We start from the raw sequence: 15,000 nt of genomic DNA on the forward strand, positions 1-15,000 counted from the left end.
CAAAAAATTTGCCCAATAAATGCAAATTTTGCGGCAGTTAGCGAATTTTTGCGGCCGCGTTGAGGCCAAAAGCGATGAAAAAAGCAAAAACATTTTTAAAAACGGCCATGCTAGCTGTGTTGAGATGGAGAAAAATGTATGAAAGAATTTTCGCTCATCATAATACTGTCGTTGTTTTTAAAAACACAGTATATGCAATGTCAACCAAATAGCAGATACTGTGTTCTTTAATAAAACGGCAGAATAAGGATGCCTCATAAATTTTTCTTGCTATTATTAGGGTTGGGCAAATCTGGGTCGAAATTTCAATTCCAGTGATTTCTATGGCCAAATAGTGTGTAGAATAGGAATTTGGAAAATTTTTTTGAAAAAAATGATTCTTTAGGTTGGTTCAGAGCATTTTTTTGCAAAATGGCCGATTTTTTAGGCCAATTTTGATTTTTTTAGATAATGCCTTTAAAAGACGCTTTTTATGCTAAATGTAAAGAACAGGTGAAGCCAAACACAGAAAACAAAAAAACAAAATTAAAATCGGTTCAAAATTTCAGTTTTTATTGACTCATCATAATTTCCAAGATGGCCGCCGTTTTTAACAATTTCTTAAATAAATTTTTTTCCCCTTAACCAAATGTACAAGTGTGACACATGTCTTAACCTGTTTTTGAAAGGAGAATACGATTCTGGTGATATAAAATAGAAAATGAGTGATTTGGGTCTTTAAAATGAACAATTTCTGTCTTTTCTAAGAAAAAAGGGGAAAAGAATAGGGTCAAAGGTCAAGTCAAGGTCACCCATCGTCATCTTGATTGTCTACTTCAAATTTGTTACAGAATAACATTTGTTCCATTTATATTACTCAGTCCATTTTTTAAATCACTCAAGGGAGGCAACTCTAATTACTCAAAATTACATTTCAAAATGTGTAAACAATGTCTTGTTGACTTTCAGATGAATGAAAATCAGCCATCAAGATGAGTGCCGTAACTACAAGAAATGAAGCAAAAAAGGATTTGTTTGGAAAAACATTTAAAGAACTTTATGAGTTCACACCAACTGCAAGCTTACCCGCTGGCCATATTGTTATTGGTCGAATGTTGGCATTATGCAAAACTACCAAAGGTATCAAATCATACAGCCGTGCTGATGCCAGTAAAATAGTAATAGTAGCAAATGAGTTAAGAAGAGACTGGATTACAAAGAATGTCTACCCTATGAAAGAGCCTGCAGTTGCACAAAGAATCCAGAAAGATTATGAAAAATTTAACGCCTTAAGAAAATATGAAAATTCAAAGAAGATCAAGACTGAGAAATGGTGTGAAAATGCTGAAAACTTCAGAGATTCACTAACAAAAAATGCATATGACATACGATGTAATGATGCATCTTTCCAAAAGCAAATGGAAGAAGACTTTGGAGTAAAGATGACACAAGAAGATATTGATTTTCACCAAGATAAATGTTTTGGGAGTTATAAGTTAATGTGTACCAACACTGTACCCAAAGACTGGGAGAGAATGAAAAAGAGAAAGCAGTCCAGAGAGGACTCAGTTTAAAAGAAACGCTTCAAACAGTGTGAAGATTAGAATGAACAGAAAGAAATAAATAGAAATGAGTTACTAAATTCAGTGATAGGTGAGAGTATTGACTCTGGGAACCTTAATCTTCATTCAAAGAGAAGACTCTTTACAGACCCAACAAAAGTAAACGCATCCTCATCAAAACATACCTTTGAACATATGAGTATGAATAGAGAAAAAAATTCTCAAGATTCTCCCATAACATTTCCGAAGGTTAAAATAAGAAACACCTTTAAAGCATTAAATGAAAGTGTGATACGATGTCTTGTTCAGTGTCAAAGTGAGAGCACATGTTCAACAATGGAAGTTTGCAAAATAATGGTGAATGTTGCTAACATTGTATTTCATCAGGATTGGGAAATGCCAGAAAATAAGCATGAAGATGAATGTACCGAAAATGATAAAGATGATGAAACTTACTCATCAAGTGAAGAGGAGGAGCAGCAGGAGGGGGGTGAGAGGGATCAGAATGAGAAAAAGAAGCGAAAGTGTAAGAAAGATCTTGCTTTCTCTCTACCAAGTCGAAGAACAATAATGAGATACCTAGAAGATGCATCCTATATGAGTCTCAAGTATGTAGCTCAACAACTTTTGAACAATGAAGAATCTGTTGTTACTGTGGGACTTGATGACACAACAAAGGCAGCTGGTCATAAAACATATGACATTAAAACAGACCATATAACCATGAAAGGTAATTGTCAACCCAAAAAAACTCGCACAACTGGGTATATTGAAAATCTTAGTCATACTGGGGATGATGGAGCGGCTGCCTATAATCATAAGTTAAAGTGTCTTTCCATTTTAGCTGATTGTTCTGTGGAGGACTTAAAGAGCCATATAGATTTTTGGATGTCAGACAGAGGTTCTGATTTGGATGTTCTTTTGGAAAACTTAGGTGTGGATGATGAGAAAAGACTGAAATGCTGTGCTCATATAATTTTGTGTATAGACAATGCAATAGATAAGATTTTCAAAAACACAGAGCAAATGGTAGGCATCCAAAAAATCCTGCAACTCTCTGCTGGTGAGGAGATTTTCAAATCACCTGGTTCTTCCATACACACGCTTGGGTTAATTGCCATTGCAAAATTGCTCTCTCCAAGTCACGCCTCACATACTGTCTCACTGTACAATGAATACAAGTTATGGCTAGAATCTAATAAGATTGAACTTTCTAACACATTCAAAGGCTTTGTTAGTAACAGGTTTGGTCGTATTGCTGAACTTGCAAAGATTTTTATCAGCCACCATGACTACATTAAAGACTTTTTTGAGGCTGTCGTAGATGTTAACAGCAACAAGCTTGTTCTAGCCGTGGCCACATTTATACAAAACGAATGGTTCACTGCATGTGCCAGAATATATGTGAAAGTTGGAGAGCTCATTATATTTCCCTTAATGGAGTTTCTAGGCATTGACAAAAAGGGTCAAAAGAATGTAGAGAGAAGTTGGTCATCTGCAAAGACCTTCTTTGATCAGAAACTCTTTGTCTTAAAAGATATACAGTGTACAATTGAAGAAACAAGCCCAAATGGTATAGAGAAGTTAGAAGCTGCATGTTTAGGAGAAGTGATTGAATCTGTGGAGAGACAAATCAATATGGTTCCTTATTTTAGAAACGAGGAGAACAGCAATGTTGATACCATCAAGTTGGGAAGTGCACCACTGACAAATTTAGGATGCGAGTCAGAATTTTCCAAATTTGACCACAGGGTGAAAGTCGCAGGAGGAAGCACGTCAGTACAAACTCATTCAAAGAAGAACATTGTTGTGACAAATGGACTTCTAATAGACTCCTCATTCAAAGATTTGCCTGAACATGGAAAAAGACAAGAGTGGTATTGGGCCAGATGTTCTAAACAGCCTTCTGAAGTTCGAAAACTTGAAAAAGACTTTGTAGAAACAGTAAAGGCAACCAAAAAAATTGCCCTCATTAAGAAAGAAAAATTGAAGTTAGAAAAAACTAGGAAAACTTTGAATACTCTTGAGCAGTGCAAAAAACATGGTGGACCAATCACCCCTGGCTGCATTGAACTTCTTGAGCAATTGAATAACACCCAACTGATCTTGGAGATTGGATATTTGCGGCTCACTACTAGTCCACATATTCGCCAGATGAGGCGTGTAAAACAAAATGGAAAGTACATAATGCAAAAATTCACAAAAAATGAACTGTGTACATCCATAAGAAATGCAATTGCACCAGTAAATGAAGTAAATGAAGATGTTGAGTCATTGCTGAATTCTGTTCTCTAAAAAATAATCTGATGACCGTTTAATGCATTAGTTGGTTGTAAATGTTAAATCCCAAAGAAACAGTTTCAATTAAATAAAACTAAAGCTTGTTTTCCTTCTGTTCAATTGTTATTTTTTTGTTAGAGTGAATTTATATTGGATGTATGTTTTAATTACATAAGTTATGTGTCTCAAACTTTCTGACTTCATGCAGTTCTTGGAGAATTCAAGTTTTTTTAAAAAAAATATAGTCATTTTTTTTCTCTTTCAGCCAGTGGAATGGCTCTAAACCAATATTGTAGCGTGCAATTTATAAAAATAATGTGATATTTGGTTTTCTTGACCCCAAAAACATATAGTTTGCCACAAAAATCAAGTTTCTAACCCTAATACTTTTTCTGTTATAGACCTTTTTCTACTTTCGGCCTTGAAAATGGCGGCCATTTTGAAAAAATGCTCTGAACCAACCTAAAAAAATTTTTTTTTCAAAAAAACTCACCAGATTCATAATCTACACTAAATTTGGCCATAGAAAACACAGGAAAATTTTGAAAAACTGAGAAAAAGTGCATATTTGCCCAACCCTACTATTATGCTAGGGCAAAATTGAGGGATCCTCAGAACGAAAGGGGTATAATTATGTCGTTTCTCAAAGTTTCGAATTTTGCTAATCACTTTTAATTCAAATTTCAGAATCTAGTTCATGCAGGCATAATACGAGATTGAGGAGTCGGGTTAAATAATATAGGTACATGTGTTTGTGTGTGTGTGTGGGGGGGGGGTGTTTGTGTGTTTATTTGTATGTATGCCAAAGTGTGTGTAGAGTATACCAATGAGGATGATACTATTATGCATGCGTTTGTGTGTGATATATTATTTCTTTTCAACCTGTATGTTTTATTCAATTTCATTTTAAATTCACAGGTTCAAATTAAAAGATGGCGACAAAAATATTTCCCAGCCCTCTTTCCAACGACTTCGGGGACAGACTCAACCACAAATGGATGCTTCTTCTGATGCTCCTGCTGAGTTTGGTGTCCTTCATCATACCTCTCCACCCTATTTATAAGGACAGCACCGAACAAACACCGCCGCCTACGAATCGAAAACAAGTGCTACCAATTCCAACTTTCGAGGTTGCATGTTGGACTCCGTCTCAATTCACTGACGCACACATTGTTTATGCAACTACTCACTGTAAAAAACAATACAACGCGGCGGTTAGAGGCCAGGGCGATACAGATGTGTACATAGTTAATTTAAATGAAGTACTTCCTATTGACAGACAAAGAGACGGTTTTCAGAAAGTAAAACCCATACAAAAACAATTCATAGAAATCGATCCCAGTGAGGAAGATTTAAATAAATTCAAAGAGCGTGTGGCAAAGCTTTTGTCATTTCAAGCACCGATCACTCTGTTCCTGGTGGCTGTGGGTCTCGCACTCTCACACGTTATCTGGGCAATCCTGATAGAATGTTGTGGTTCTTTCAACCTGGAAAAAACATTGGACGCTGCAAGTAATCAAACCAAGTACAAGGATGTGTCGAGCAGAAAACAGGTGTTCGAAGACATCGCCGAGGTAAGAGGACTGTGGTAAATTGAATAACAGTATGCACACAACTGTACGTAGTGTGTGTGTGTGTGTGTGTGTGTGTGTGTGTGTGTGTGTGTGTGTGTGTGTGTGTGTGTGTGTATTATTTTATTATTTACCACAATGTTGGAGTCAGTCTACATCGATGTTTCAGGCCCTTTCAGCCATCGTCAGGACTGTGTGTTACATGAGTTTGGTTTGTTGTCTGTTGTTGTTTGTTGAAGTGGTTCCGGTTTGTAGTTGACTAATAAGTACTTCCGTCGATGTGGACAAGTATTGTACATCTCATTTTTCGTGTTGAGTGTGGCTTCATGAGGGTGTTTGATTATAGTATATTTCTCTTCCAGGCATAAGCTACATTGTTTTGATGTTGGTGTGTGTGTGTGTGTGTGTGTGTGTGTGTGTATGTATGTTTGTGTATGTGTGGGTGTTTGTGTGTGTATGTGTGTGTGTGTGTGTGTGTGTGTGTGTTGTGGAATCGAGTCCCGTCAGGTCGCATCGCTGTTACCATTTTCTTGGTGAAAATAGCAAGATCGTATCTGGTTAGGGTGAAAAGTGAAATAAAATAGAAACGTATTTAAAACAAATGAATATATAAATGAAAAAGAAAGAAAACGAAATTGGACCAGCTTTAACTGTGGTAGCTTGTTTAAGTTAGGTGCCAGTAACTAAAGTTTTAGGTTTTACGGGCTTTTTTTTTTTTAGCTTTCCACTTATTTCCTTTACAAAGTCTCCATATTCAGACATTTTAGCTCCAGGATAGCAAAATGTGTCCAAAAATGCAATCTCACTTCCTAAAACTACCGTCACTTTGAAACTTTGCCGGATGTGCAATTAGCTGATCCTTTGATCATTTAAAAATATAAATGAAAGTGGATCGTACTCGTACTTAAGATCAAACCACAGATGCACTAGACTTTGCACAATAGATATCTCTACAGGGAATGAGATTAGCGGAAGAGTAGCGTCCCTTGATTGGACGTCACCTTACAGAGAGAACGTCAATTTGATTTTGCGCATGCGTCTCTCTCGTCCTCGGTGAAGTGTCCCAAGCCGCTTTCACCGGAAGCGAGGACGAGAGACGCATGCGCACAACCAACATGACGTTCTCTCTCTAATAACTTTTCCGCCGGTGACGTCCAGTCAAGGGACGCTACTCTTCCGCTAATCTCATTCCCTATATTATTTCGAACATATAATATTCACGGTCCAAAGGAGCTGGTTAAAAACACGTTGAAGTAAATTCATAAGTTAGGTATCAAAATTGTCATTTCCTCTGCAAAACTAGATTTTTTGAGTGATCCTGGCTTCATTCTTCTTCTTCTTCTTCTTCTTCTTCTTCTTCTTCTTCTTCTTCTTCTTCTTCTTCTTTTTCTTCTTCTTCTTCTTCTTCTTCTTCTTCTTCTTCTTCTTCTTCTTCTTCTTCTCTTCTTCTTCTTCTTCTTCTTCTTCTTCTTCTTCTTCTTCTTCTTCTCTTCCTTCTTCCTTCCTTCCTTCTTCCTCCTCCTCCTCCTCTCCTCCTCCTCCTCCTCCTCCTCCTCCTTCTCTTCTTCTTCTCTCTTCCTCCTCCTCCTCCTCCTCCTCCTCCTCCTCCTCCTCCTCCTCCTCCTCCTCCTCTCTTCTTCTTCTTCTTCTTCTTCTTCTTCTTCTTCTTCTTCTTCTTTATTATTATTATTATTATTATTATTATTATTATTATTATTATTATTATTATTGTTATTTTTATTATTCATCATCTTTATTATTATTATCATTATTATCGGTATTGTTATTAATGAATAAATAAATATATAATTAAATTTGACGAAAAAAAAACATTACAAATTCCAAAATATTTACCTCATAATCATTTGTTTGTTTATTTGTTTATGATTTTTCTTCTTCCACTCCCCCCCCCCCCCCCCCCCCCCCCTCCCATCCTTCTCCAGTCTCTGACTGCTTCCACTCGTTCATCACCTCGCTGCCTGAGTTTTCTCTATCTGACTAAAAAGATAGTGTCAGCCGTTTTTGCCCTGTGCTTTTTGATCGTCGTTGTCCAACATTCTCTTCCGGAAATTGAAAAGCTGCAGGATGATTATGACAAGCTTTCCACTACTCCAGCTGTTGACGAAATGTCCAAAGCAGATGCAAACAGCACCAGTAACAGCAGCGTACCTGACGACAATGCAACCGGAAACGAAGAATATTTTCTCTGCGACCTCTCGCTTCGCCAGCTTACTAGGATAGAATCGTTTACTCTGCAGTGTTTGGCTGTCGACTCTAGTGAGCAGAATAACGTCATCAACGAGTTAGGAACAAGCGCCTCATCTTCCTCAAATTCATCAGCAACATCATCATCGTCGACAACGGGGATTAAAAACCTGTTGGAATTTGAATTACTGCTGTTTAAGATTGTCGTCGCTTTCTTGGTCGTGTTGGTTGTCAACAACATCGTCAGTCTTCTCACTTGGACATGCAGATTCCTGTCCGGTTCCTCCAGAGCGTCTCTCGGTCTGTCTGACAATATCCCCTTGGACGTAATGTTTCTCATCCAAATGGCTCGCATCAACGCCAGCGCTGAGGTTGCTCACACTTTGACCCATTCATTTGGTGGGGTTAAAGTGTAATTTACTCAGTAATCAATAACTATCTGAACTAAGAAAAAAAACAAACAAAAAAACAAGCCACCATGACGTTTGTAAATGTAGTATGTGTGTTTTGTTATTGGGGATTACAGACGTTTTACACTACAACTTTCTTTATAAAACATATAATTACTCAACATTTGTATATTTTTACATATTTACATTATAATATTTATCTTTTCACGAATGTCAGTTTTATTAATTAAATGTGTTATAATATAGCCAAGGAAAATGGAAATCTCATTAAATTTTTCTAAAGCAATTATCATGGCTGTGGTAGCAGCCTCTTATGGTTCTCACACTACTATGTTATGACGATCGACCCAATCAGCAAAGTCCGGTCCGCATTCGTGCACCGTCGCGAACCGTATCCTTCGTTATGTGTACATAACGAAGGACACGCGCGAACCCGCCTGGTAGCATCGTCACAACACACCGTTCGACTAGATAATCTGCCGTCTCAGGTTCTTGCCCACAGCGGGTACATATTGGACAGGTCTGTTTTTTGGGTTGTTTTTTTTTTTGGGGGGGGGGGGGGGTTGCTTTTTTAAATGTTTTTTTTTTCTTTTTCTTTGTTTTTGTTTGGTTGTTTTTTATATTAAATATATTGTTTGCTTGTTTTTTAAAATATTTGAATGCTGCGAATGAGAATTGTTGACATGCAAAATTCACCACACCCATATATATCATATCGAAGATATGGCTGTGGTGAATTTTGCATGTCAACAATTCTCATTCGCAGCATTCAAATATTTTTTTTTAAAAACAAGCAAACAATATATTTAATATAAACAAGCAACCAAACAAAAACACAGAACAATAAAAACAATCAAAAAGAACAAGCAACCCCCCCCCCCTCCCCCAAAAACAAAACAACAAAAAAACACAAATAAAATATCCAACAATACAAACAAAACACGGAGGTATGATTATGATTGTTCCTGGAATATCTTGTTAAGTTTAAATCATACATTGACAGTGTACTTCATCTCCCTTTGCTACTTGGTGTGATTGATTTAGGTGGTTTAACAGCACGTTTAGCCCCCGTTATTGGCTCATTCTCTGTACTATTCATAAAATGACTATAGCCACGATGCCATATTTTACAAGTGACCTTCTTATTATACAAAATGTAATATTTAAATACAATTTTAATAATCCAACTTGTGGGTAAAATCAAAATCAAGCCATGATTATCAGACGCGGGAATTTTACGATTTCACAATTCACAATGTAAAACATTTCAACTTCTATTGCCTTACTCCAACAAAAAGTCTTAGTTTTCATCTTGGCCAGAATATTTTTTTTTAATGATTTCCTTTCATCAATTATCCATCAATTAAAATTATACTCAACTACTTCTACAATCACCAGCAACTACTCCTACAACAGCAACAACAACAACAACAACTACTACTACTACTACTACTACTACTACTACAACTACTACTACTACTACTACTACTATACTACTACTACTACTACTACTACTACTACTACTAACTACTACTACTACTACTACTACTACTAACTACTACTACTACTACTTACTACTACTACTACTACTACTACTAACTACTACTACTATACTATTATATACAACAACTACTACTTCTACACTACTTACTATACTACTACTATCTACTACTACTACTACTACTACTACTACTACTACTACTTCTACTACTACTACTACTACTACTACTACTACTACTACTACTACTACTACTACTACTACTACTACTACCACAGCTACTCCTTCTACTTGCCCCATTATATATATGCATAATAATTATCAATCTACTAAATAATCAATGAATAATATGTTATACGCATGTTACATGTTATGTAAACACTACAACCATCTATATATTTTTGATTTGCATATGAACACATTGCGCATGACAACATTGTATACAATATATTCTATACTCAATACTCTGTACGTTATCAATGGCAGAATATACTTCGTTATTTTCATTGAATAATTTTATACAGATAATTGAAATAAAACATCATATTATCAGCTTATTGTTTATTTTGCTTATTTATATCTTAAAGAACTTTCGTTCTTTGTTAAATTATTTATCTTATCTTTTTTCTTTTTCTCTTGCGTCAATTTTAACTCTATCCTTATCGATCATATTCAGTATTCTCCCAAAATGAGGCAGGCTTACCCAGCAGAAAAAATGGCTTTTTAAACTCAAACAAAACAACTTTATGTTCTTATTTAAATAAACAAAGCCCATTCTTCAAAGTTTGTGATGTACAAAATAAATCTGAATTATTCAAAATGTATATTGTATCGTAACGAATGTTACGATTTTACTGCAGGTGGTAAGGAGAGGGTTATAATGCGCTGAACGGAATTCCTTTTAGATCGGAATAAAGTGATCTTTCTAGGGCCGTGGGACCTATATCGGCCATGATATACTCGGTCCCATTTCCAGACGAATTTTTGGTTCCATCCTGATAACAATGTCCAATAAATAAAGATCATTGATTCAGTAAAATCTATTCTTGAAAACGAAGGTCTTGAGTCAGAGCAAGTGGAGAACTCTCGCTCTCATTGTCTTTATAATGTGTGTCTCCTTTGATTAGAAAATGTCGACTCGGAAGGGAGGGGGGAGGTGTGTGTGTGTGTGTGTGTGTGTGTGTGTGAGAGAGAGAGAGAGAGAGAGAGAGAGAGAGGGAGAGAGAGAGAGAGAGAGAGAGGGAGGGGAGAGACAGACAGAGAAAAATATCAATTGTGTTGAAAAGGGCACTAAAACCTGGAACATTTTGAACTACCGGTACTTACAATGTGTTCATTGTCCCTTCCTGGCCGTGGCGTATCAGAATCACATAAAAATCTCATGGATTCAAAGTAAAACAAGGACGGCTCATATTAGCCACTCCCACGCCTCGTTCTGAAAAAAGTCCGCGAAATTAAAGGGGAGGCAAGAGAAAATCAGCTGATCGTTAAAATAGTAACAGAAAAGTGGAGGTGCTCGGCAATGAATGCAAGAAAGACATTTAAAACGCCGTAAAAATGTTTAAAAATCACTTAATGTTATACGAGTAATTACCATCCATAACAACCTGTCAAATTCACATATGTAAGATGCCAAGCCAAAATTAATAATAAAATAATAAAGAACACGATTGACCGTTGACTACACATGCATACGAGTACCAGAAATATTTTGTAAACAATGTAACACAATATAATGTGTAAGTTTCAAAGCAAATGCAACCACAAATAACATCAAAGAACAATGTGGGACTACTGTTTTAATTTCATAAAACCAAACGTATATTTTCTGCCCCCGATATTGAACGTGTAGTTAGTATGTATCGTACAAACAACATTCGTTTAGACAGGTAGTCGGGATTCTAGCGCCAGTTTTATTTGGGCAACCATGATTGGGATTTCACTCAATGCACTTATTATTATTATTATTATTATTATTATTATTATTATTATTATTATTATTATTATTATTATTATTATTATTATTATTATTATTATTATAATAATAATAATAATAATAATAATAATAATAATAGATCTTTATTGTCCATAAATATGGCAATTTGTCATTTAGTTACATTTGTAACGTTATATGATAACTATAACATTGAACAGACACCTCACTCCTACCCATTCTCTCTCTCTCTCTCTCTCTCTCTCTCTCTCTCTCTCTTCTCTCTCTCTCTCTCTCTCTCTCTCTCTCTTCCTCTCTTTCTTTCACGCATGCGACATACACAACATTAACATTTTCATTTCATTTTCAATTCGTTACATTCTTGGCAATTCAACACCAAATATTATCATCATTATCAATTGGTCACTTCATCTAGCCTAACATTAAACAAATTAATCAGTCAATCAGTCAACGCATCAATCCTTGGTTTTGCTGTACCATATGAAATATTCAACATTTTTATTGCTGATGGAACGAACGTTGATTTATACTTGTTAGTTCCACATTTAATCTGACAAAAACTTCTCCCAGATGGCAAAAGATCAAATTCATGGTATAAAATATGTTTTTTTATTGTTGGTAATTGAGAATGCTTTCCTTTCTATTGCTTTTCCATCAATTCTTTCTACTTCATCAACAGGGTGGTTTATTATTTTTGATGCCTCTTTGTAATTCTAAATCATCATACAACGCTTTATATAATATTAAGCGAAGGATAGGTCTTCAATCAACAAATCGCGAAATAAGATGAAATTAGTGGTGCACTTTTGTGTCGGAAGTAAACAAGGTCGCCGCCATTTCGATTTCCTTGAGACAAAAACATTGATACGAACGATTTTTCCGAGGATTTGAAGCAGAACTCTAAACGTTAAAGTTTGAAGTACATACCATTCATTAATACGAACAATCATACAACGTTTAATACGTAAATGAGTGAAATGTTGTCTTGAAACAAATAAATATCAAAAGAATTCATCACATAGGTGTAACTGTGCGTCGCTATTCAGCGCCGCCATTTTGAAAATTATTATTATATAATAAGTAGTTGAAAGCAGTCTTTGGTGTATAAGTGCATATGTACATTATTTCTTATAATAAATGCTTCAAAACAAAACAAAGCTAAAAAAAAAAAAAGAATAAATGAATAAACATATCTATTTGGGCATTTACTTACATTAATAGTCTTGAAAATCACAATCACAATCCATGAAAATTAAATATCCCAAAATCCGAAGAAGACATGAATTTAATCCAAAATCCAACACAGGAATGTATTTTAATAGGAGACAGATATCCTATTAAAACCATAGCATTACTTGCAAACAACAATACCCCACTCTGCGTTTAACGGGCTTGTGGCCGTCACATTGTAAATTGTGGCCGCATTAGGGTAATCGGTGTCCTAAAGACTGACATACTGACATACAATCAATGAGAACTATAGAGAATCCATTCTAGAATTCAACTACAAACTGAAAAGCATGATAAATATCACTCTATCAAATAATTTTCTTTGCACAGGTTCACTCACACTCTCCTTTATTGCAAAACATTGATAAGTGAGATAAAGTTTGTATTTCAATTATAAACTTAATCACATAATCTAAATGATGGAGAATAAAAACAGCTAATTATAAAAAAATTCACAGATCAAGTTATCTATTTGAACTCCGCATATTTAGCTTAATTACTCAATGACCATATATTTTTTTAAATTGCATTGTTTCATTTAAACAAGACCATGACGCTTATGTCTGGACCGGGTATTCACAACTTCTGCTTTTGCATTCCACTTTCGAATCGAATTAATCTCTATCTTATCCGTTTATTTGCAAAGTTTCTGCACTTTATAATTAAGACCATAACGCTTATGTCTGGACCGGTTGTTCGCAAATTCTGCTTTTGTGTTCCACTGTTCGATTAGAATTAATCTCTATTTTTTCCGTTTATTTGCAAAGTTTCTGCACTTTATAAATAAGACCATAACGCTTATGTCTGGATCGGGTATTCGCAAATTCTGCTTTTGTGTTCCACTTTTCGAATCGAATTAATCTCTATTTTATCCATTTATTTGCAAAGTTTCTGCACTTTATAAATAAGACCATGACGCTTATGTCTGGACCGGGTATACGCAAATTTTGCTTTTGTGTTCCACTTTTCGAATCGAAATAACATCTAGTCTATCCGTTTATTTGCAAAGTTTCTGCATTTTATAAATAAGACCACGACACTTATGTGTTAGGTTGTTCGCAACTTCTGCCTTTGTGTTCCACTGTTTGATTAGAATTAATTTCTATTTTTTCCATTTATTTGCAAAGTTTCTGCACTTTATAAATAAGACCATGACGCTTATGTCTGGACCGGGCATTAGCAAATTCTGCTTTTGTGTTCCACTTTTCGAATCGAATTAATCTCTATTTTATCCGTTTATTTGCAAAGATTCTGCACTTTATAATTAAGACCATGACGCTTATGTCTGGACTGGGTATTCGCAAATTTTCCTATTGTGTTCCACTTTTCGAATCGAAATAACATCTAGTCTATCCGTTTATTTGCAAAGTTTCTGCACTTTATAAATAAGACCATGACGCTTATGTCTGGACCGGTTATTCGCAAATTCTGCTTTTGTGTTCCACTTTTCGAATCGAATTAATATCGAGTCTATCCGTTTATTTGCAAAGTTTCTGCATTTTATAAATAAGACCACGACACTTATGTGTTAGGTTGTTCGCAAATTCTGCCTTTGTGTACCACTGTTCGATTAGAATTAATCTCTATTTTTTCCATTTATTTGCAAAGTTTCTGCACTTTATAAATAAGACCATGACGCTTATGTCTGGACCGGGCATCGCAAATTCTGCTTTTGTGTTCCACTTTTCGAATCGAATTAATCTCTATTTTATCCGTTTATTTGCAAAGATTCTGCACTTTATGAATAAGACCATGACGCTTATATCTGGACTGGGTATTCGCAAAATTTCCTATTGTGTTCCACTTTTCGAATCGAAATAACATCTAGTCTATCCGTTTATTTGCAAAGTTTCTGCACTTCATAAATAAGACCATAACGTTTATGTCTGGACCGGGTATTCGCAAATTCTGCTTTTGTGTTCCACTTTTCGAATCGAATTAATCTCTATTTTATCCGTTTATTTGCAAAGATTCTGCACTTTATAAATAAGACCATAACGCTTATGTCTGGTCCGGGCATTCGCAAATTCTGCTTTTGTGTTCCACTTTTCGAATCGAATTAATCACTATTTTATCCGTTTATTTGCAAAGATTCTGCACTTTATAAATAAGACCATGACACTTATGTCTGGACCGGGTATTCGCAAATTCCGCTTTTGTGTTCCACTTGTCGAATCGAATTGATATCTAGTCTATCCGTTTATTTGCAAAGTTTCTGCATTTTATAATTAATAATAATTGTTCAAAATTTTACCTTACACCCAATATTACAAGTACAAGTGAGCCAGGTGATGAAGATTGTCAAACAGTG

The 15,000-nt window shown here is 35.4% G+C and overlaps 2 protein-coding genes across 9 annotated transcripts in view; both read left to right on the top strand.

Annotated features, from left to right (window-relative positions):
- Positions 1-8,576, top strand: part of LOC144978698 (uncharacterized) — an 18,585-nt gene extending 10,009 nt beyond the window's left edge. For all 8 annotated transcript variants that reach the window (XM_078925107.1, XM_078925109.1, XM_078925108.1 and 5 more), the window contains 2 exons: positions 4,740-5,395; positions 7,336-8,576. In XM_078925107.1, the coding sequence (XP_078781233.1) occupies positions 4,754-5,395; positions 7,336-8,013 (1,320 nt within the window). In that variant the 5' untranslated portion in view covers positions 4,740-4,753 and the 3' untranslated portion in view covers positions 8,014-8,576. The remainder of the gene's footprint in view (positions 1-4,739; positions 5,396-7,335) is intronic.
- Positions 972-1,553, top strand: LOC144979011 (uncharacterized). Its single transcript, XM_078925627.1, has one exon. It carries the CDS (start codon positions 972-974, stop codon positions 1,551-1,553), a length of 582 nt encoding a protein of 193 aa, XP_078781753.1.
- Positions 8,577-15,000: the final 6,424 nt, after the last annotated feature.

The sequence above is a fragment of the Berghia stephanieae genome, chromosome 8 (genome assembly GCF_034508935.2).
Source record: "Berghia stephanieae isolate SIO BIC M18660-M18661 chromosome 8, UCSD_Bste_1.3, whole genome shotgun sequence".
Lineage (NCBI taxonomy): Eukaryota > Metazoa > Mollusca > Gastropoda > Nudibranchia > Aeolidiidae > Berghia > Berghia stephanieae.